Below are 25,260 nucleotides of genomic sequence, written 5' to 3'. Positions count from 1 at the left end.
CCGAATCTGTTCTACAATTCTACCTACAATCGAATCTACCAATAAAGGTCTGCAGTCTCTATTGACAGTCGAAATTGCATCCACTTTGGGGTTCCATATACCCTCCCACTCACTTGGTCGACTGTGCAATTTAGCATTCCACTTTGGGGTTACATATACCCTCCCACTCTCTGGCCGTATGGTGATGATGATTTCCATTGCCGGAGCATTTCTTACAAATGCCTACAATCTTCGACAGCTTTTGACATCCTCAAGATATTCAGGTTGAGTAATTGTATATTCATCATAAATTTGTAATATCATCCATTCTTATTCATTCATCTGTCTATTTTCATTCATTCATTATCATTCATACTGCTATTGTTCATTTACTTATATAGATTTATCTTACTTATGAGCTGTGCCTACAAAGGCAATCAAAGAGTTTGTCATTTCAGGACATTGAATAATATTCAAAATTTTGAATACAAAATCATTTTATTTTTTGAATTTGTTTTTTCACAATTTAAAAGTCTTTACAATTGGCATCACATTCAACTTATGTATTTTGAAACTTACATCACAATTAATTCAACAATAAAAATAACAATTATTCACTATTTGATTTTGCAATTATTCGCATTACCTATTGTTTTGGTAGGACGAGTTGTATTCAGGACTCAGCCTACCTGGTCCTCTATTAATTTTGCTACCAGAAAAGTTATTTTGATAGATATCAGAAGCATATTTATCAGAGAGAGCAACCGTTGAAAACAATGTTGCATTTAAAACATTGAAAAATTCAACCACTAACGGTTATTCGACCTCAACAACCAAATTTCAACATTGGAAACACGTAGGTGTGCTACCTGGGAGCTGTTAAATCTCACTTTGCATTTTTCCTCATTCCATTTTTGTATTTAGCGCGCATGTCTCAGCTGTTAGTTCAATGCTTGACATCAGCTGCCCTGGTGTCAATCTCCTCTGCTGATAATCTGCTCTGGTGAAAGAAATTAGCTTTCTCTCTGGTTTTAATTTAGTGGTTTATATTTTTTATTTTTTTTGAATATGTTCATTTCTTATTTCTTTGTTTTGCATAATTTCTTTGAGGAGATTCTTATATTTGAATTCTTCATCTCTTTTAGCATATTTGTTGTTAGCGGTTCATGTTGGCATTGGTTTTTGCCGTGATCCCATTTTACGTTTGCTCTGACTCAATTCCTTCTTCCATTGGTAAAATGGCTTCAACTTCAGCTATGCCTTGCTTGAGTCTTGTAAAAAATGTTCATTTTTCATCCCCTTTTAAAATATGTAGCCTTTCAACATTATAAAAATTGTTCTCTTATGTTTTTTGATCGTTCAAAACATCATTCCCAGTTTTAAAGTGCTTCCTGATCAGTTAAGTTTGCATTTTCTTTGAGTTGCAACGTGCTTATGGCGACAAGGAAATTCTCAACTTCTTCAAGGTTTTCATCAACTTCATCATCTCGGGGATACTAAATTCATTTCCTGCTTTATTCACGATGAATAAAGGGGCTCTACTCATCACTACATCATCTTGGGGATTGTACTAAATCCATTTCCTGCTTATCCTGTCCTTAAATAAATAAATAAATAAATAAATAAATAAATAAATAAATAAATAAATAAATAAATAAATAAATAAATAAATAAATAAATAAATAAATATCCAATCCTGTCCTTACGTGGTGTAAGGAAGGGTCCTTCTGTTTACCTTATTCATGGGAATATTCTACTTTTCGAGGTCTTCTGTCCAAGTCGCACGCCAAACGTCTGCTGTAGCCAACTTCACTTCTGAGAAGCATTAAGCTGTATCCACTGTTACTGGAAAATACCATTCAGGTCAAGTTTTTAATTCTTTTTATTCACGTATTCAAGTCTTTATTAAGGATTCATTCATTCTCTTTTTTAATCACTTGTTCAACCTTACTATTTATGTAAGGTTATGTCCTCCAGTTTGAGATCTTAATCATAACTTGTCAAGTACAGTCTACATACAAGTATTTTTGACTATTTAATGATTTTTTCTATTCCCGGCTCTGTCAACTTTTTCTATTCCCGGCTTTGTCAACTCAATATCATTGATTATCTTGTCTAGTCCATGATAAGGACTAAACATGAACAAATGTATTCTTTAACTTTTGATTGACCTATGTCAAGTTGTTAGGTTGCTTAATATTTTTGTAACCTCACTTTCATTTTATTGTTTTTATTATCATCAAGTATTCAACTTGAGTTACTTCTTAGTAATCAATTCTTAGATATTTTTCTATTTTTTTGGATCTGCATTTGAAGTTTAGGTGTAATTTCAGTTTTGGAATTTCATTTCTTATCCCATTTGTTATTATTTATTAACCTAGCTTTTTTCTTTTTCACCTTCCTTCAGAATCACATTTCTGTAATTACCTTTTGAAATAAGTTTATCTGTGTTTCAATGATGAAACTTCAAATTTGTACACTTCATAATTATTATTAATTCACTCCAGATTGTTTTAGGTTCACAGACAAACATTTGTTTAATCCTGGTTATTGATACGGTATATTATTTTCAATAATTTTTCTTTTAAATTGATTTATTTTTCCTAGCTTCAACCTTTAAATTTTCCAAATTCCTGTAATAACTTTTTATTGAGCTCTTCTGAGTTTCATTTTCAAATAATTTGCTATTTTTCTATTATTTCAATTTTTTAAACTTCATTGTTTTCTTGGTCTGACATCAGATATAATAAATGTCAACTTTTTAGAAATTTTGGATTTATGTTTCAATTTAATAGCACTCTTAAGCATTAGCACTTTATCTTTTGTTCTCTAGGAGTTTCTTATGAAATTTCTATAATTTGTTGTTGGTTAATTGTTTTAATTACAATATCATTCATATATTTTTTGATTATCTATTGTAATTAATTCCACCTGACTTATATTTTTTACCTTTGTCAATATAGTCTTTTGAGCATTAAAATTGCTTATTCAACTACTTTAATGTTGACAACCTTTTTTCCTTTTATCTACAATCCCTTGAGCTACTTAAGGTGCCATCTACCCTTTTGCATGGACAAGCTATTGGCCAAGGCAAATGCATGCACAAGGGTGCACCGGTATTTATTATATTGATTTTTCCTGTCCATCTATTCTAATAATTAGCCTTTCAATCATTTTCTCTATCTTCATTCATTTATACAGTCCACTAGTTTTGGGCAGAAAATTCAATAGTAGCTTTCACCGATAAAATGTCACTAAAAATAGATATGTAGCATTCAGGTGCCACACTGACTCCAACTCCATCATACAAAATTTCTAGAACCAACAGTTTAAGTTATTAATCCACTGACAGAATCCAAAGTCAGGGCAGTGGACTGTGAATGATAGTTGTTATTAATACCGACAAATAAATCTCTGAACTCTGTGCATAAAAAACTGATAGCTTGAAGTGTGGTGAGTATGCCAATAAAAGACAAAATGAGTCAACAAGTTGAGATTTAATATTAATAAAATAATAGGCAGATGGCCACATACAAAAACAAGTGTAAGTAGATTAAATCGAATAAAATCCTTAGATGGATTTTATTACAACATGTAATAAAACCGTTAGAAAATAAACGACAACAAAATTTAAATGAATTAAGGTCAATGACACTAATGACCATTGACGACTGACAACAATTGATAAGGTACTGTCAATAATACCTGAATTGAGAATAGAAAATTTTAAATGATACAATAATAAAGTTACTGCTGAAAAATTCAATCTTAATGATTTTAAAAAGAATAATAACAAATAACAATGAGATGTAGATAATGCTCTATATATTGAAATTATTAAATGTTTTGATTGACACTAGTACAATTAAGTTCAAAAACGAGAATGTCTTAGCTGACATTAATATGAGTAAGTTCCAAGGTCAATGTCATACACATTGAAATAGGCGTCAGTGTCCTTAAAATAATGCTTGTGAGCTAAGGGTAGCTGTCAAATACAATGAAATAATCGTTAATATTGAGTATATTAATATAGGCGACATAGGCCTTCAATGAATTGAATGTCAAGTTAGACATCAATTGAACAACTCAGATGTAAGATTACACTTGCAAGCCAAGGGTAGCTATCAAATACAATGAAATTAATATAGGCAACATAGGCCTTCAATGAATTGAATGTCAAGTTAGACATCAATTGAACAACTCAGATGTGAGATTACGCTTGCAAGCCAAGGGTAGCTATCAAATACAATGAATACATATAGGCGACATAGACCTTCAATGAATTGAATGTCAAGTTAGACATCAATTGAACAACTCAGATGTGAGATTACGCTTGCAAGCCAAGGGTAGCTATCAAATACAATGAATACATATAATAACTTTGAAATAATGTAGGACAGTGCTCTGAATGAGACATACACTGTAACATATTGCATTCATGTACATAGGCTCGATTGCCGAAAGTATGGACAATTAAATGTTTTTAATTGCTGTAAAAGTTGAATGATAGCTACAAAAATCATATGAACGCACATTAAAATGTTTGAATTAGAAATAGAGAACAACGTGGTCCAGTATCAACACACTGTTAGTATTTTCATGAACAGTTATGCAATATGAGTAAAATGAAAGTTGAATAAAACGATTTACGTAACCTGAATAAAATTTTGAGGAAGAGATGCAGCCAGGCAGACAGGCAAAGGATCTACGGTACCCCAAGGAACAGGACATCAGCAAGCGACGATATGATGGCCACGTGATGACAAGAATGGAAGCGTCCAACACAGTAGGCAATTCCAACAATGGAAATGTGAACAGGAACATGTAGAATTCCAAGCAAATAATCCGAATTTCAAGTTGTGGAATTTTCAGAACGATTTCCAAACGGTAGAGATGATGGAATTGAAATTTTGCATTTCAAATGTCTAAAACATGTTGATAGAAGATTGGCGATAGACGCTAACAATACTATGGAACTTTGACAAAGTTTATCAACGTAAATACACTAAGAAATTGATGAATAATTAAATCACAAAATTGATGAATAGATTTAACAAATTAATTTGAAGGAATAATTCACATTCAAAAACGTTCAGTAAACCAGATGAATTTGGATGAAGAGAAAGTACACCAAAGCGGTGTGCACTCACCAATGAGAAACCATAGAAAGACAAGAAGCCAGACTGACTCTCTACTAACAAAGAATAAGCCGAAAATGCTCGATACATAAGCAAAACGTTCACAAACGTTTGATGAAAAAATAGCAAATATCTAGAAAGTAAGATGCCTAAAAGACAAAATAAATTCCAAAAAATTGAATAATACAAATATTGAAATTGAAACGACAAATAATATGACGAATAATATTAGAAAACAAACTTGATTATGACAGTGACGTGGAACGGTGACTGTGACGTCACTGGACAGTGCAGATGGACAAAATGACGAAATGATGTCTACGTAGTAACGGAACAAGTAACAAAGTGGAACCGTTCCAATAAATGCTTTGTCAGATTTTACATAAACTGGGCCCCTTGTGTCATACGGGGGTATGGCACAATAAGAAAAAGTAAAAAATATGTCAAATCTGGCAAAGCAATTGGAAATTGAAAACTGGGCCCCATGTGAGAACCAGTGGAAAAACAATGAAACCTGAAAATACAAAATGAACCATAAGAGCAAGGGGATCAACTAGAATCCTCATCAATGGGAAGAGGTGCTAAACTCGAAATAGCTCTCTTAAAAGTGCCGGAGGGAGTGAGAACAGTGACAACTCGAACCTTGTTGTCCTTACCAGGATGAACTTCAGTAATGCGCGCCAGTTTCCAAGTGGACTGCGCGGAACCAGGATCCTTCAAGATGACAACTGTACCGACCTTCAAATTTCCACAATTGTTTAACCATTTGCCTTTTTTCTGAAGAGTGGTGGAGGAATGGGTCTTTTTTCTGAATGGTGGAGGAATTCGTCTTTTTTCTGAATGGTGTCTTTTTCCATTATCCTGTGCTGGAGGCACTGGTGACATGTGATTCAACTGTTGATATTCTTCCATGAAAGCTGTGTATTGATTTTTTAATTCAACATTTGATGATAACTGTTTTTCTAATGAATGAAATCGGTTCAATGCTTGAAATCGGGAATGACCCAATGAGTTGAAACTATCCTTTTTGGGAAGAGTGACCATAAACCGTCCGTCTTCAAGATGCAAGGTGGTGGTTGTGTAATGCTTTTCAAGTTTCAAAACCTCAGGTGAGGGAGGAAGCAGAGGAGAGATTTCTTCCAATTTCCAAAATTTCTCTAAGTGATGAGAGACATCATTTGAAGTTAGAAAATTCGACATGACCTTACGGGGAGCGGTCACAGGCGAAGCAGGGAGGCACGAACGAGGTGCTGCAATAGGACGAATAGTTTTACAAGAACCAAATATGACCCAACCTAGACTGGTTTTCTGAAGAATGGGAGCGTTTTGAGCTAGATACAATTTACCAGGCTGAAGTACAGATGCGAATATGCCAGCACCAAGTAACAAATCTACAGGTTTAGGTTGATCAAACAATGGATCCGCTAATTTGAGTTCAACAGGAATTGAAATTTTAGAAAGATCAATTTTCACACTAGGAACATTAGATGATATGCTATCAACTACAATACAATTTTCTTCAACCGACCATGAACGATCAGATGAAGACAAGCAAACTGAATGAGAAATAGATGATTTGGTCTTATTCTCACCTACACTATGAATCAAAGTGTTGTGCCTGACCTTTTTAAAAGATGATAAAGAAGATAATTTTGAATAGAATTTAGAAATAGGCAGACACATCTAGAAAATACCTGAGTCTATACCTAATTCATGCAGGTGAATGGACTAGAGTCAAGAAAACTTCAATTAATCTTGCCATGCCTGATTTAATAGGTTTATACTATAGAATAACACTACAGTTCGAAATAATTGAAAAATACAAACAGCTTCAATAAACATTGGCAACTAAAATCGAACAACAGAAACAACAATTTCATGTTACTTTGTTGACATTCTTCATCTGATTCGGGGGCGCATTACTATCCCCGTTTAGATAGCAATACATCACAAAACCAAACAATATCAGTCATAAAATAACAAATTAATTTCAACATGAAATTACTCAAGAAAGAAAAGCCCATTGAACCCAAATTTCGTCGATAGTAACCCATATAACCCATTTCATAATAATTTTGAATCCCCACTTTTGATTGACATTCTCGAATGAACCTTTGTTTCACTACACTGCACTTTTGTTGGTCTGTACGTTACTTTATCGTCGGGGTTACAGTACCTTGTTTTTGGCGGTGAACTTTTACCGGTTGAATTTGGCTTGATGGCGACGTCCTCCTACGTCCCTAGACCTGTCGTCTGAACGGGTGTCTTGAAGCGGTGTTACATAAAATTGCGGAACCAAAGTGGTGGTAGTACATGAAGTTGGTTTGGGGACACACATGAACCGCTTAGCAGTTATTTGAAGAAACAATTATTCGTACATGATGAAGAAACACAATTAAACTTTTCAGGACATGGCACTACTAGAAAATTTAAACATTAATAAAAATAAAACTAGCTCCTACATTAACTAATGATATAAACTTGTAAACCTGCCCAAAAAGGGCGAAACATAATGACTACATCTTTACTCTCGTAGTGCTCCTAGCAAAGTGTCCTCTGAAACGTAATCTGGTCTTGTGGCTGGGGAATTCCCCCCACTACTGTATTTAGAAACAGGTCTCCTATTGGGCGAAGGGAATCAATTTGACCAATCGTTGCATGGCTTCTAGAGCCTTTGGACCAAATAGTAACTGCAAAATCGGTAGTTTGTTATAATTTCAATGCTTGCTGTTTTCCAACTTATCGCACTCTATGTCGCAACAGGAAGGCTAAGTTTTAGAGATAAATCCATAATCTACATTCCTCGACGACTCGGAGCCAGAATTTTTAAATACCTATCATGGGAAACTCGAAGTCATGGTCGTTCATAATAGAGAGAGAAAATAATTTATTTCGCTAACTCACTTACAATAATGGCTCTAGTCTATTGCGTATTAAATGTACTATTATAACTTGGGAAAAGGCCTGAATTAAAAATAGTGCTCGGCACACTCCCCCTCCTTACGGTGTGAAACACGCAAAAAGAAATCTAATCAGGATATGTTACCATAGAGGCATTCTGTGTAATTTGGAGAGTCAAATTTCTGGATTGATAGTAGGATCCAATTTGAAGCGGGCCCTCTTCAAAAGAAATCTCTTTAATCATTCCGAAATTCATCAAAATGTATAACTAATTGAGATTTGTGGCAAGAGTCTTTAAAACTGTGGCAAGAGTCAGGACAAAACAATATGGGCATGTCCACCTTTTAAGTAGGTACTAAAGACGGACCGAGTATAATAATCTTGAATACTTCAATCACTTTATTGAGTCCCTGGTTATTTTCTTGGCAAACTCTAACAAGGGAAAACGTTTAAAAGACATCATAGTTTTAATTGTTTCTATGTTACTCTTCTGTTGTAAAATATGAAGTATGTTGATTATAATAGTAAAGGATGAAACTTTTTCCATCTGCTGAATGTATTGAAATCTAACTGTCATTACTATAGAGTTGAGAGTGCAACATATTTTTAACAATATAAAGCAATTCAGTAGGCAATACTATTCTACATAGACTACGATTCAAATATAACAATGATTGAAATTTCATTATTAGATCAATGCGAGAGCTATATGACACAAGCGCGATTTTGCATTCCACAATCATGAGAAAAAACACTTTTCATTATAATATTCCAGTAGGAAACCTCTACCACAGAATGCTAGTCAAAACAAAACTATGATGTCGGGTGCCAGGCTTTAATCTACGATAATAATTCTGTATTTCGCTTCTCACTAGAGTATTGTCATTTTCTCACTGCCTACAACTTCAACTAGATAAATTGACTCGACAGCGATCATGGTTATTTATCTCAAACTCAAAGTACGTGACATTTTCTTAGACTACTATTACACTATTACTGATTCTCGAGTTCACTGACATTTCCAACCTTACTGCAGCCTCACATAATTATTCCTCAACTATAAACTTCATATTTAACTAGATCTCAAAACATCCCAACTTATTCACATGGAAAACTTGATTGCAATTTTACTATTCATCATTAAAAAATTTATCATTTCATTAAAGATTTTCCTATTTTTTTTTTATTTATTAATTCTTTTTGACTAGGTACTTATCTCTAAAGGGGCCTACTACTGTTAATTACCACAATTTAATTTTCCCAACAAAAATTCTATTTCCTTTTTGACACGAATTTTCCTACATATTTCTACCTTATATCCCCATTTAAATTTTTAATCAACCTTTCAACTCTCAACTACAGAATAATTTAAACTCATGCTCAACTCAAGAGATTTTCCCTTTTCATTCCAAATTCAACTAGAAGAATTTCACTGTTAATTTTATTTTAATTTAACCCGTTCAGTAGGCTACTGTTCCAATATTTATTTCTACTTCCACTGATAACCATTTTAACATTACCTAGGTACTCGAAAAAGTTTTTCTGTTATTTTATTTGTATACCTTAACTAATCACTTTAAATATTCATTGTCTAAAACCTTCAATTTTCGTTACCATACCAAATTTCTAAGCAACTTTAAACTCAATAATACCCCTTTTTTTCAATTATTACTTGTGTTTCTGCGGCTGACTTTCCTACCAAACATTAACGAACCTTTTGACTGGGCTTCCCTAAACTGCCTTACGCTGATTGTTTTCCTTACAATCACTACGAAGACTCACTTAATATTCTAGATTTCGGTTAACGTTATTCTACTGACGAGCCCCATAACTCTCGAATGAACCAGACCATTTACTAGATACAAAAAAAAAATCTTAGCTCACACCATCTTCGGTGCCTTTCGCTAAAATTATACAATTCCACCGTACAAATTTGCAAGGTTAGTCACAGCTAAATTCCTTGATTTGTTACATGGACAGCTTTCGGGCAGTGCTCCATTCTCTCTGGACACGGACCTACACTTTCGCCGATTACCTAAATTCAACAACAACACACATAGGCAGGACATCCCCGTGTCCTCCTCTAAATCTTGAGTCAACTAAACAAAAAATTCCCCACAGCCTACAGGAAACGTCACCAACACAACGGATCTTTACCCTATCACTATGCATGCCTACCGCAAAAATCACACCCTAAAAAAAATATCTCCAATAATAAAACTGATTCACCTTTCCGAGAATGAACATTACTGATAAAGGGACTTAACAACCTCATCTCAATCAACTTATTTTTATACAAATTCACAAGGATTTGATCATTGTTTCAACTTTAATCTACAATATCTAATTATTTAGTTCAAACATCTCAAGGCCAAAACTACTCATCAACTTTTCAAAACTACATATCAACAATAACTAATAAAACAGTTTCCTTTTTATTCTCTGATTACCTTCGATCTACCTAAACTTATCAAAAAAATTTCCTATTTTCCTCAAACATTCTCCCATAATAATTTCCGAATTTTCCTAATTTACTTGGGTTGACCTTTAAAATCTCAATATTCACTTTCACTACTACTATACTATGATGATACTCAAGTACCCGATGCGTGAGACCAGAATACGTATGTTGACATCACAATAATTTCTATCATCATTCACGGAATTACAGAATGCAAAAAATTTATTCAGCACTTAGAATCAGTTGTTTTTCACCTATGCTAGTTTCTTCTACTAATTTTTATTCTACCGTTAAACCTTTAATTTCTCAATGATCAATTTCAATATGAAGTTTCAGAATACTTTCAACTTAAGCATCAATGATACTTGACTTTATCTTTAAGCACTTCATAAGATTATCATTTTAATGGTTTAACATAACTGAATAACTTTCCTGTTTCTTCTACAATTATTTAAACTTCAGAAAAATTGGAGTAGTAACAATAAATTATTCATTCAACTCCAAACCCAAAAATATTGACAGTTGACACATTCACAGAATGAATTATTAAGTATCGACTCAGAAAAATTAATCTTAACTAATTAGAATGAGTTAGAAAATTTGATTTTGTTTTTTAAATTTGGATTTCAGAGATATAAAATGCTCTGTAGCAGAGTCGGCGCAGTTGTGTGCCTGACCTTTTTAAAAGATGATAAAGAAGATAATTTTGAATAAAATTTAGAATTTAGAAATAGGCAGACACATCTAGATAATACCTGAGTCTATACCTAATTCATGCAGGTGAATGGGCTAGAGTCAAGAAAACTTCAATCAATCTTGCCATGCCTGATTTAATAGGTTTATACTATAGAATAACACTACAATTCAAAATAATTGAAAAATACAAACAGCTTCAATAAACATTGGCAACTAAAATCGAACAACAGAAACAACAATTTCATGTTACTTTGTTGACATTCTTCATCTGATTCGGGGGCGCATTACTATCCCCGTTTAGATAGCAATACATCACAAAACCAAACAATATCAGTCATAAAATAACAAATTAATTTCAACATGAAATTACTCAAGAAAGAAAAGCCTGTTGAACCCAAATTTCGTCGATAGTAACCCATATAACCCATTTCATAATAATTTTGAATCCCCACTTTTGATTGACATTCTCGAATAAACCTTTGTTTCACTACACTGCACTTTCGTTGGTCTGTATGTTGCTTTATCGTCGGGGTTACAGTACCTTGTTTTTGGCGGTGAACTTTTACTGGTTGAATTTGGCTTGACGGCGACGTCCTCCTACATCCCTAGACCTGTCGTCTGAACGGGTGTCTTGAAGCGGTGTTACATAAAATTGCGGAACCAAAGTGGTGGTAGTACATGAAGTTGGTTTGGGTACACACATGAACCGCTTAGCGGTTATTTGAAGAAACAATTATTCGTACATGATGAAGAAACACAATTAAACTTTTCAGGACATGGCACTACTAGAAAATTTAAACATTAATAAAAATAAAACTAGCTCCTACATTAACTAATGATATAAACTTGTAAACCTGCCCAAAAAGGGCGAAACATAATGGCTACATCTTTACTCTCGTAGTGCTCCTAGCAAAGTGTCCTCCAAAACGTAATCTGGTCTCACGGCTGGGGAATTCCCCCCACTACTGTATTTAGAAACAGGTCTCCTATTGGGCGAAGGGAATCAATTTGACCAATCGTCGCATGGCTTCTAGAGCCTTTGGACTAAATAGTAACTGCAAAATCGGTAGTTTGTTATAATTTCAATGCTTGCTGTTTTCCAACTTATCGCACTCTATGTCGCAACAGGAAGGCTAAGTTTTAGAGATAAATCCATAATCTACATTCCTCGACGACTCGGAGCCAGAATTTTTAAATATCTATCATGGGAAACTCGAAGTCATGGTCATTCATAATAGAGAGAGAAAATAATTTATTTCACTAACTCACTTGCAATAATGGCTCTAGTCTATTGTGTATTAAATGTACTATTATAACTTGGGAAAAGGCCTGAATTAAAAATAGTGCTCGGCACAGTGTCCGAATACAAAGTAACAAGTGACAATTTTTCAGTCAACCTAGTTGACATCAGATTACCATCAGAACAAGAATCTAAAAGCGTGGTTGCTTTAATAAATTCCCCACTAGAAGATTGAACCAAAACTCCGGCAGTAGGTAACAAAGCGACAGTTGATTGCTGTTGCAAACACAGTGACGAGGTGGAGCTCATCGTGACATGAGAGTTCTTCTAAGGCTGTTCTGCATGAGAAACAGCTTGTTTAGTCGTTTCTGCATTCTGAACCATGATGGAATTCAAAACAGCATTCTCACCCTTGGAAGGAGCAAAAGATTGAGAATGAATAACATTGGAAGTTACCTTATCCTTAGAAGTAGGCTGAGTGTCTTGCGATTGAGGATATGACCTATGAAGAACAGTGTGGTGACTCTTGCCACAAAGTGTACAATATTTGTCCGAACAAATATGATTGGGTGTGAAAGGCTTGATGCAATTATAACATAACCTTTTGTCACGGACAGCATTCCAACGATCAGTAACCTGCTACTTCAATAATTCATTACAACAATTTGGAAAATGACCAACAGAATTACAAAAACTACAAGGTGGCATAGAAGAGGTAGTAACCTGCATTCCAGATTGAACATTTGATTGATTTTGATTGATTTTGATTGAACTTCGGCTTGCTATGAGCACCAACCGAGTTAGATGTACCTTGCTGTACATTTCCCTGATGGTGGTTAGCTGTGCTTGAAGCAACAGCTTCCATGATTTTGCATTGTGATTCCAAAAAATTCCAAAATTTATCAATGGTGGGAATGTCGTGTATACCAACACTCTTTTCCCATTCTCGAACAGTAGCAGTATCCAACTGCAACAACATTTTGTGCATGTACAATAAGTCCTTGATTTGAACTCCAAGTTGAAGCACTTTGAGCGCGGTAATGTGGGACTTGCAAAAGTCAATGAATGCCCGTAATGATTGCGGACAGTTACGTTTTATGGTAGGAGGAGATTCAATTGCTGTGACATGCCTGGCAGCAATTAATCTCTTATTGTCATACCTCTCCCTTAAGAGGTTCCATGCAAGCTGAAAACCATTTTCGTCAGCTTCAATGTGTTCCACTCTAGCAAGAGCTTCACCACTGAGTGATTGACGAAGATAGAAAAATTTGAATGAGTCATTAATATTATCCTGATTACCAATAATATTGGTAAAAGCACTTGAGAATGCTTGCCATTTTGAAAGCTCCCCATTGAAACGTGGAAGCGGAATCTGAGGCAACTGAAAATTTGCCAAATGCGAGATTTGAGATGTTGGCCGCTGGGAAGCACCAGCAGTGGCCTCATTGTTGCGTTGTCTGCTTTCAAAAGCAGTTAATGCAGCGTTTGCCTTAGAGGTAATGGAGATAAACTTATTAAGTATTTCAAAATGAGTTGAAGTGTCTTGTGCTTGCAACTCTGCATTCCATAACACTGTTCATGAATTTTATCATACTTAATTCTGAGTGAACCTAGTTCGTTTTTGACAGTCAACAATTGATAATAAATCATTATTTCATTGTATTTGACAGCTACCCTTAGCTCACAAGCGTTATTTTAAGGACACTGATGCCTATTTCAATGTGTATGACATTGACCTTGGAACTTACTCATATTAATGTCAGCTAAGACATTCTCATTTTTGAACTTAATTGTACTAGTGTCAATCAAAACATTTAATCATTTCAATATATAGAGCATTATCTACATCTCATTGTTATTTGTTATTATTCTTTTTAAAATCATTAAGATTGAATTTTTCAGCAGTAACTTTATTATTGTATCATTTAAAATTTTCTATTCTCAATTCAGGTATTATTGACAGTACCTTATCAATTGTTGTCAGTCATCAATGGTCATTAGTGTCATTGACCTAAATTCATTTAAATTTTGTTGTCGTTTATTTTCTAACAGTTTTATTACATGTTGTAATAAAATTCATCTAAGGATTTTATTCGATTTAATCTACTTACACTTGTTTTTGTATGTGGCCATCTGCCTATTATTTTATTAATATTAAATCTCAACTTGTTGACTCATTTTGTCTTTCATTGGTGTACTCACCACACTTCAAGCTATCAGTTTTTTATGCACAGAATTCAGACTTATTTGTAGGTATTAATAACAACTATCATTCACAGTCCACTGCCTGACTTTGGATTCTGTCATAAAAAATGGTCCTCCAGGCCGGATTTTTGATTCAGTAGTTACCTAGGATAATTGTTAATTTATATTACCCATTTTCTTGGTCTGTTGAACCTTAGGGTTTCAGTGACCGTGTGCCTAAAAGTCTAGCTTGACGCCAATGATTAGGTCCCACACTAGAGTATATTTTATTCCATTGTTTTTGTATGTTTGTATTGTTTAATATTAAGCATTCACACACTTGTTTCAATTTTCAGTACTGGCTGCAACTCAAAGCACGCTGCGACGTGTATGCACCAGCTATCAGCTATCTTGTACCCTGAGAGACTGAACTGCACAGAAATGGTCACAGATGGCTATTGCGCATTGAGAAAACAACACACGGCACACTACACCACCTTGAAAAATTCAATCTTAATGATTTTAAAAAGAATAATAACAAATAACAATGAGATGTGGATAATGCTCTATATATTGAAATGATTAAATGTTTTGATTGACACTAGTACAATTGAGTTCAAAAACGAGAATGTCTTAGCTGACATTAATATGAGTAAGTTCCAAGGTCAATGTCATACACATTGAAATAGGCATCAGTGTCCTTAAAATAACGCTTGTGAGCTAAGGGTAGCTGTCAAATACAATGAAATAATTGTTAATATTGAGTATATTAATATAGGCGACACAGGCCTTCAATGAATTGAATGTCAAGTTAGACATCAATTGAACAACTCAGATGTGAGATTACGCTTGCAAGCCAAGGGTAGCTATCAAATACAATGAATACATATTATAACTTTGAAATAATGTAGGACAGTGCTCTGAATGAGACAAACACTGTAACATATTGCATTCATGTACATAGGCTCGATTGCCGAAAGTATGGACAATTAAATGTTTTTAATTGCCATAAAAGTTGAATGATAGCTACAAAAATCATATGAATGCACATTAAAATGTTCAAATTAGAAATAGAGAACAACGTGGTCCAGTATCGACACACTGTTAGTATTTTCATGAACAGTTATGCAATATGAGTAAAATGAAAGTTGAATAAAATGATTCACGTAGCCTGAATAAAATTTTGAGGAAGAGATGCAGCCAGGCAGACAGGTTTGCTGTTAATTTTTAAGCATGTCAAGCTTGACACAACTTGCCTCAAACGCACAGGCATGCCTCTCTGCGTACTGGACCAGCGCCCAAGGTTGCTTATTGGTGCAGCAATCGCATTGCTACAGTGCAGTATCATCTCATTAACTCAGGATTTGCTGTTAATTTTTAAGCATGTCTGATCATGAGGAAGATTCGCTTCCTGAGCCTTCTGCTCTTTTCAATGCATGAGACAATTTACACCAGGAAATAGATTGGTTCATAACCAGCTATAACAATTATGTTGTGGACACTGAAGCCACAATGAACCAATCCATTTCCTGGTGTAAATTGTCTCTTGCATTGAAAAGAGCAGAAGGCTCAGGAAGCGAATCTTCCTCATGATCAGACATGCTTAAAAATTAACAGCAAAACCTGAGTTAATGAGATGATACTGCACTGTAGCAATGCGATTGCTGCACCAATAAGCAACCTTGGGCGCTGGTCCAGTACGCAGAGAGGCACGCCTGTGAGTTTGAGGCAAGTTGTGTCAAGCTTGCTGTGCGGCGAGTCAAGTAGCGAGCTCGCAAGGTTGTGTAGTGTGCCGTGTGTTGTTTTCTCAATGCGCAATAGCCGTCTGTGACCATTTCAGTGCAGTTCAGTCTCTCAGGGTACAAGATAGCTGATAGCTGGTGCATACACATCACAGCGTGCTTTGAGTTGCAGCCAGTACTGAAAATTGAAACAAGTGTGTGAATGCTTAATATTAAACAATACAAACATACAAAAACAATGGAATAAAATATACTCTAGTGTGGGACCTAATCATTGGCATCATGCTAGACTTTTAGGCACATGGTCGATGAAACCCTAAGGTTCAACAGACCAAGAAAATGGGTAATAAAAATTAACAATTATCCTAGGTAACTACTGAATCAAAAATCCGGCCTGGAGGACCATTTTTTATGACAGAATCCAAAGTCAGGGCAGTGGACTGTGAATGATAGTTGTTATTAATACCTACAAATAAGTCTGAATTCTGTGCATAAAAAACTGATAGCTTGAAGTGTGGTGAGTACACCAATGAAAGACAAAATGAGTCAACAAGTTGAGATTTAATATTAATAAAATAATAGGCAGATGGCCACATACAAAAACAAGTGTAAGTAGATTAAATCGAATAAAATCCTCAGATGGATTTTATTACAACATGTAATAAAACTGTTAGAAAATAAACGACAACAAAATTTAAATGAATTTAGGTCAATGACACTAATGACTATTGATGACTGACAACAATTGATAAGGTACTGTTAATAATACCTGAATTGAGAATAGAAAATTTTAAATGATTGCCAAAAGTATGGACAATTAAATGTTTTTAATTGCCATAAAAGTTGAATGATAGCTACAAAAATCATATGAATGCACATTAAAATGTTCAAATTAGAAAAAGAGAACAACGTGGTCCAGTATCGACACGCTGTTAGTATTTTCATGAACATTTATGCAATATGAGTAAAATGAAAGTTGAATAAAATGATTCACGTAACCTGAATAGAATTTTGAGGAAGAGATGCAGCCAGGCAGACAGGCAAGGAATCCACGGTACCCCAAGGAACAAGACATCAGCAAGCGACGATATGATGGCCACGTGATAACAAGAATGGAAGCGTCCAACACAGTAGGCAATTCCAACAATGGAAATGTGAACAGGAACATGTAGAATTCCAAGCAAATAATCCGAATTTCAAGTTGTGGAATTTTCAGAACGATTTCCAAACGGTAGAGATGATGGAATTGAAATTTTGCATTTCAAATGTCTAAAACATGTTGATGGTAGAATGGCGATAGACACTAACAATACTATGGAACTTTGACAAAGTTTATTAACGTAAATACATGAAGAAATTTATGAATAATTGAATCACAATTGATGAATAGATTTAACAAATTAATTTGAAGGAATAATTCACATTTAAAAACGTTCAGTAAACCAGATGAATTTGGATGAAGAGAAAGTACACCAAAGCGGTGTGCACTCACCAACGAGAAACCATAGAAAGACAAGAAGCCAGACCAATGCTCTACTAACAAAGAAGAAGCCGGAAATGCTCGATACGTAAGCAAAATGTTCACAAACGTTTGATGAAAAAATAGCAAATATCTAGAAAGTAAGATGCCTGAAAGATGAAATAAATTCCAAAAAATTGAATAATACAAATATTAAAATTGAAACGACGAATAATATTAGAAAACAAACTTGATTATGACAGTGATGTGGAACCGTGACTGTGACGTCACCGGACAGTGCAGATGGACAACATGATGAAATGACGTCTATGTAGTAATGGAACGAGTAACAAAGTGGAACCGGTCCAATAAATGCTTTGTCAGATTTTACATCCACAAAAAACTCTGAAAGCAATTAAGCTCAAATATGGAGTTAGTCATTTTGGCCAATCAAAAGTATTCAAAAATCTGGTGTGGTGCACTCACACAACTTTCCTTGCTGTTATGAACATTTCTATTATAATTTAAAATCAATCAGCTGACGAGATCAATATTCTGCTATCTCTTCCAGTGAATGATTTAATAGAATCAACCAAGCTATCCAGTATACATTCTAGGTACATTGGAATCAACAGTAGCCTCTCTCATTAAGTTTGCATTTAAATAATTTCATTTTCTTGAATTTCGAGCTTATTTTTAATTTTAGGAGAAAATGTTACTGGACGTTAGTTGTAGAGATTTTTATGCAAAATCGTCTCCACTTGAAATTTTCCGTTTGAATTATATGAACCTGATAATTGGAAATCTAAAATCAAATTTTGCATGTATGGGGCGGAGCTCCTGAGATTTTTACAGATGTGGGACTTGTGGCAAATGAAAGAGCTTATCAATGACTATTTTGGCTATGAATTTTATCAAAATCGTTGGAGCCGTTTTTGTGAAAATTGAAAAAATTCTGTTCCTGACATCATTTTTGCCATTCTAGCCGCCATCTTGAATTGCATTTGATCGAAATTGTTCGTGTCATATCCTTATAATGTAAGGTGTTAGATATTGAATAAATAATACTCTTTAGTACTATTTAAACCAACCATCTTCATTTTAATACATTCAAGACTAAACTGTTATTAACGTTGTGGTAACTAGTGTATTGAAATCATATGATGATAATAAATATCATCTGTAACATCTCTCTCTTTAAGACTTCATATTAGTCATATATTATCCTATATTCCCCTTTTTATTTTTCGTATATGACTTGTGTTTCTTCACTGAACACCGCCATTATTGTTTCTAACCAGGAATGAACGTGGTTGCAGTAATATCTCAATTATTCTTTCTTTTTCCCATTCTTTGTTATAAATATTCTGCATATATATCTCCTCTCCAACTACAAAATCTTCGGTGTTTTTAGATACATTACGATTGTATAAACAGTGGAGCTGATGTTAATATTCTGCCATTTTACTTACTTGTAACCATACCCGTTTTTTTCCAAGTAAGTTTACAGTATAAATGCTATCAATTTCATGAGGTGATTCCATTACTTCCGCTTCCTCATAACTTTGATCTTCCTTGCTGCTAATCTCATGAGTTTGCTGGGATTGTTTCAATCTACATACTATGGAAAAATGATTGGGTTTTGAGCAATAGTTGCAAATTTTTCCTAAAGCTGGACAAATCCCTGAGTGTTTTCTACCTCATCTGAAGCAACATTTGTGATTGATTACTGACGACTTGTTAAGTTTTTTATATAAGAATAGGATTACCTGACTTAGCTGTAGGGGTGGAAGGCGTCTGTTTGACTGAGTCAACACCTCTCATGATTTCAGTGCCTCTATTCAATATTTCCATATTTTTATCCGCAAGCTCGACTGATTTGCAAAATTTGACTACCACCTTTTCAAGATTAGCATCTTCACAAAGAAGTTTTTGCTGTAATTCTCTCGAGTTCACTCAGAGTGCTATTAGTGCTTTCATAATTTTATCTTCCTGGTCATTAAGGTTACAAGGTTTTATTAATCTTCTTTAATCTGCATAGAAACTATTAAATGGTTCATTAGGACTTTGTTTTCTGGTTAGCAATTTGTAGATGTCAATATTTCTCCAAAACTTCAAGAATTGAGGTAACCGTTTAAATGTCATTCTCTCCTGATAATGTGTTGTACAATTTAAGTCCATCAGGTCCCAGTAAGTTTTTCAATCTCGCTACTTGTATTTCTCGAGATTTCTTTACAGTCTCGGTAGCAGTCAAAGAAATTGTTACTTCTTCTTTGAAGTTGGCAAAATAATTTGCGATATCCCCATGTATAACTAGCCTACCTAGTTTGTTGAATTCCATTTCCAATATTGAGCTATCACTTCTCACTTGAACACTTAATAATTCAATTGTTCTTGTTTTATTTTATTTTCGACTCCGCCATGTTAAGCTGCATACACATATTCGCGCTTCCAACACCGAGCATGCTCCTCTCTTGTGCCGCCCTCATACCACCATCGAACCACAGTCGCTCTGCCCACGCACCCATCATGAACGTTACGGAAGATGTTAGATCTTCTCGCGTTTCCCGGTCGAACCACTGTTGCTCCCTGGTCGATCATCAATCGCTCTGCTGGAGTGACGTTCAGTTGCGGAGCAGAGCGAAAGTCTGTACGCACCTTTAGATATTGAATAAATAATACTCTTCATATCAACCAACCATCTTTATTTTAATACATTCAAGCAATTAACGTTCTGGTAACTAATTTATTGAAATCATATGATAATAATAAATATCATCTGTAACATAAGGACCTTAAGTTTCAACTTTCAAAAAACTCTGTTAATTGGCAGGTGATATAATATTGTGTAGGAATACTTTCTTTACCTATGGTAATAGGGCAAGGAAAGTAAAAATGTAAAAGATTCATTTTGGTTTAATAAATTATTAAAATACATTTGAGAAATAAAAATTTATTGTCAAATCTTAAAATCATATACAGCAATGACTTAGAACTAACCTAAATTAATTGAACTCCAAAATATGTGTTTTAATCGGTTCAGCTGGCAAAGCAAAACTAATTTTTTTACATATCCGTTTTCTTGTTCTCTTCCTCTAGGTCTTGATCTCTTGAAATGTGCTCGTAGCAATGTCCTTTGATGAATTTAATTTAAAGTTTTATTTCTGCCAAATTCTAATTTTGTAGTAGATGTAAACTCAGTGAAAGCAAAATATGCTATGAGTTCTTGTTTTTCTCTTGGTAATGTTTCTGTAATTCGTAATTTGTACAATGTCTTTCAACCTAACCTCCCGAGCACATTTTAGGATTTATCATGCATTAACAATAATTCTGGATTTTTGGTATGGTGTTTCTTTATTATAAGTTTTTATGGTTTGTCATGTTCGAACTCTGTAATATACTTGAAACGTTGCCTATTACATATTTCACAGTTAGCCAAAATGCTTTTAAGTCATTATTATCCCTTCTCATATTAGAATTAACTATTTTAGGATGAATTGGTACAAGCCTACCCATGATTTATGTAAAAGGAAACCGATGTCTTATCCAATACAAGTTTTGGCCCGACTGTCCAGTACAGTTTAATCACCGAAACACTGCAATGGTAACACTGCTACTTCGATTTAGCAAATGCTGAATCTGCCATTTTGAATCGGCCATTACGCGGCCCAGTCGCGAACCCAGAACATGCATCAATAAGGTATTTTTATCTAAACACCGTGGTTGGGATATCCTGAGGTACCCTAGAATCAGAATATTTAGGTCTGTTTCCATCTCCACGAACTTTCCACAAAAACCTGTATTTGCAAAGTAAGAAGGCTTTCTAACATTAACAAGGAAATATTGCATGAAATTATAAATCAGAACTGCAATATATTTTATAAGCACCAATGTATATGAATATACTAGACCATGTATTCGATTTCACAAGTTAATTTTAATTTCAATTAAATTGCAGGCTCCAAGTCGATCTTATTAAAATGAATGGAGGAAATCCGTACTCACAACAAGACCTTTATAATAATTTTGGAATCTGGAGCAAAGGGGCAAAAATAATAATAAACGCATGCCGAGAAACACCAAATCAAATAAGCATTACAGCTGGAGGTACAGTCAATCTATTTCCGTGCACATCTCTGTCCTCAATCATCAACCATTAGCACTTTAAAGTCTTGAAGAACGATAATTGTTTCAGTTATTCATTTAACTAGTAGTTCTGTGAACAGTAGACCTCAGGCAGTATTCTCATCCACAAGTACCTGATGTCAACTGTTTTAAATGTTAACAAAATCAGTTCACTTCTGAATTTGTATTCCATAATTTATCAATATTTATGTTTATTTAAACAATGAATAGAATATATTTCTATTCCAGAATTTATATAATATTCGTCCAGTTCCGTGATAATCTTTCCATCCAATGAAAATTAATTTTTTTAATCAAAAATATTATAATTTCTTTAGCATTATTTAGTTCATTTGATTATTTTTAATCACTTATTAAATTAGTTTTTTCGAATGTGAGAATATTGATACTGATGGACACGCATAATAATACTAAAATATAATAATATTGAAACCAAAGACCTTAAAGCTGCAATTAGACCAAATTTATCAACAAAATGTTAATAACTCAATCCTTATATATTATATTAGATTGAACATAACTTATCATACACATGATAAACATGACTGTGTGTTTGTCAACTTGCATTCAATCTAATAGAATCTATAAGGATTAAGTTATTAACATTTTGTTAATAACTTTGGTGTAAACCCAGCTTAAAGATGCATACCTCTTCAAGGTCTTTGATTGAATCTATAGACCTTATACAAATACAGTAATAGACTGGCTTCTCCACACATCTGTTTAATCACTTGTCAGCTGATTTATGATGAATATAATTCTATAGTCTGATTTTTACTCTAATATTGGCGTATGAAGGAGACTCCTTTTTCCTTTCATATTATCCTTGAAATGCAGAATTTCCAAGAACCTTGTATATAAAAAATGTCAACGCGCAATTCAAAAAGGAACATACCTGTCAAATTTCATGAAAATCTATTACCGCGTTTCGCCGTAAATGCGCAACATATAAACATATAAATATATAAACATTTAAACATATAAACATTTGAACATTAAGAGAAATGCCAAACCGTCGACATGAATCTTAGACCTCACTTCGTTTGGTTAATTAAAATTGAAAATTGAATATTTATATGAAATATCTAAAATCAATGAATAGTCAAAATTGATTAATAACTATTCGTTTTTGTGACTTTATTTATAAAATTCTAAAATAAATATTGTAGTCCTCTATGACATGACTCACTTTTCGCATTAAAAATACAGTAGTGACTTTTTATTCCCAAAAATTAATTGGTTTGATGGAGAAAATAGATTGCAGCTTTCAATAAAAATTGTAGATTGTATGCATAGCCGTTATGTAGACTCACACCAAACTCTCACCATCAATTATTCTAATTTAACGGATAATGCTGACAGATTTGAGACTTTCAATTGATAATAATTTAAAATCTGCTTATTCTGCTACTACACACGAACATATTGCATGTAATTGAAGTAGGCTATATGGAGGGACAAGTTATAGCTAATTTAAAAAAAATACTCAAACTACAAAAAGAATGAGTACCGTAAGAATAATTTTGAATATTAATAATAATCAACAGTCATGTAAGTCACTATCTAAGAAACTAGAATTTATGACTGTGTATGGCCTTTACATCTACAGAACAATTTTACATGTAAAAATCTGGTGTGGCGCACTCACACAACTTTCCTTGCCGTTATGAAAATTGATCACCTGACGCTAGTGTGCACGCGCATCTCAAGTCTACTCTTATAAACAAAGATCTGAGCCAGCTGGTGACAGGACAATAAAGCTGGAGACATACGAGGTCTGCTATCTCTTCATAGTGAATGATTTGATAGAATCAACAGTTGCCAACAGTTGAACATTAATTGTAGAGATTCTCATGCTCAATCTTTTCCACTCAAATTTTTTTGTTTAAATTGTATCTGAAGCCTGATAATTGGGAATCTAAAATCAAACTTTGCATAGATGGGACGGAGCTCCTGAAATTTTTACAGATATAAGACTTGTGGCAGTTGATACAGCTTATCAATGACTATTCTAGGTATGAATTTAATCAAAATCGTTTGAGCCGTTTTAGAGAAAACCGCGAAAAACCCTGTTTTTGACAACATTTTCTCCATTTTAGCCGCCATCTTGAATTGCATTTGATCGAAATTGTTCGTGTTGGATCCTTATATTGTGAGGACCTCAAGTTCCGAATTTCAAGTCATTCCGTTAATTGGGAGATGAGATATCGTGTACACAGCCGCACACACACACACACACACAACACACACACACACCACACACACACACACACGCACACACACACACACACACACACACACACACAACACACACACACACCACACACACACACACACACACACACACACACACACACACACACACACTTCATTATAGTGGAACATAAAAGAGAAAAATTTAAACAAATTCCAGCATATTATATGCGGATGAAATTTTTGAGGCAGCTTCAGAAGCGAGACGAATAGGGCAAGATTCAAAATTGAGTTGAATAAATCTGGTGTGGCGCACTCACACAATTTTCCTTGCCGTTATGAAAATTGATCACCTGACGCTAGTGTACACGCGCATCACAAGTCTACTATTCAAAGAATAGTATTTTTTATTTGAGCCAGCTGGTGACAAGCAATAACGCTGAAGACACAGGAGGTCTGCTATCTCTTCATATAGTGAGGTCCACATTATAATGGCAGTGTATGATTGATAATAGTGTTGTTATCCTTGTCTAACATGCAACAAAACAGATAGCACTCTCTAGCTTTGCAATGTTGTCAGATTGCCAGAAATATTTCACTTTTGACAGTGACTGTACAGAAGTAGACAATACTCAACCCGCCATGTTTTATTTTGATTTATAACAAAATTATTAAGTAGAGGAGTCATATGATTGATTTTAAATGAGTTTTGAATAAATGGAATTATTTTTAGATATTACCGTATGAGAAACACAAATTATACTTGAAATGAAACTTTGAAAGTTAATAACTTTGAGACCATCCTAGACTTCAGTTTACCGGAATAGGTTAGGCCTACACTGGTACCGGTATAAATAATATTGAAAGGTCATTTCATCATTATTTCTTTTGAAATTATCTTATTATGGATAGAATTTTTTATTTTTCTATCATTTTAAAAAGAAATTGGAATAGAATACCTAGCGAAAAACTTAATTGCTGTTGTTTTGAAGTTCAGATTGGTGAATCACAGCTTTTCAAATCAGCTGCCATTTCAGGCTTGTAAATCAGATTTCAGTTATGAAAGCAAAGTTTAGAATCAAATTATGAAAAAATAGATTTTATTGATAAATTTAATTAAT

General features: G+C 34.1%; 1 protein-coding gene across 5 annotated transcripts in view; it reads left to right on the top strand.

Annotated features, from left to right (window-relative positions):
* Positions 1-25,260, top strand: part of LOC111045634 (actin cytoskeleton-regulatory complex protein PAN1) — an 85,401-nt gene that overhangs the window by 55,319 nt on the left and 4,822 nt on the right. For 3 of the 5 annotated variants that reach the window (XM_039425229.1, XM_039425231.1, XM_039425230.1), the window contains one exon: positions 21,759-21,907. The exons of 1 other annotated variant lie outside the window; for it this stretch is intronic. In XM_039425229.1, coding sequence (XP_039281163.1) covers positions 21,759-21,907 — 149 coding nt within the window. Of the gene's footprint in view, positions 1-1,744; positions 2,763-21,758; positions 21,908-25,260 lie in introns of those variants that run through there. One more of the 5 variants, XM_039425233.1, reaches the window with a different exon arrangement.

This window comes from Nilaparvata lugens, chromosome 3 (genome assembly GCF_014356525.2).
Source record: "Nilaparvata lugens isolate BPH chromosome 3, ASM1435652v1, whole genome shotgun sequence".
In the NCBI taxonomy this organism is placed as follows: Eukaryota; Metazoa; Arthropoda; class Insecta; order Hemiptera; family Delphacidae; genus Nilaparvata; species Nilaparvata lugens.
The sequence above is the reverse complement of the archived record's forward strand: the minus strand, read 5'-3'. Positions and strand labels throughout refer to the sequence as shown.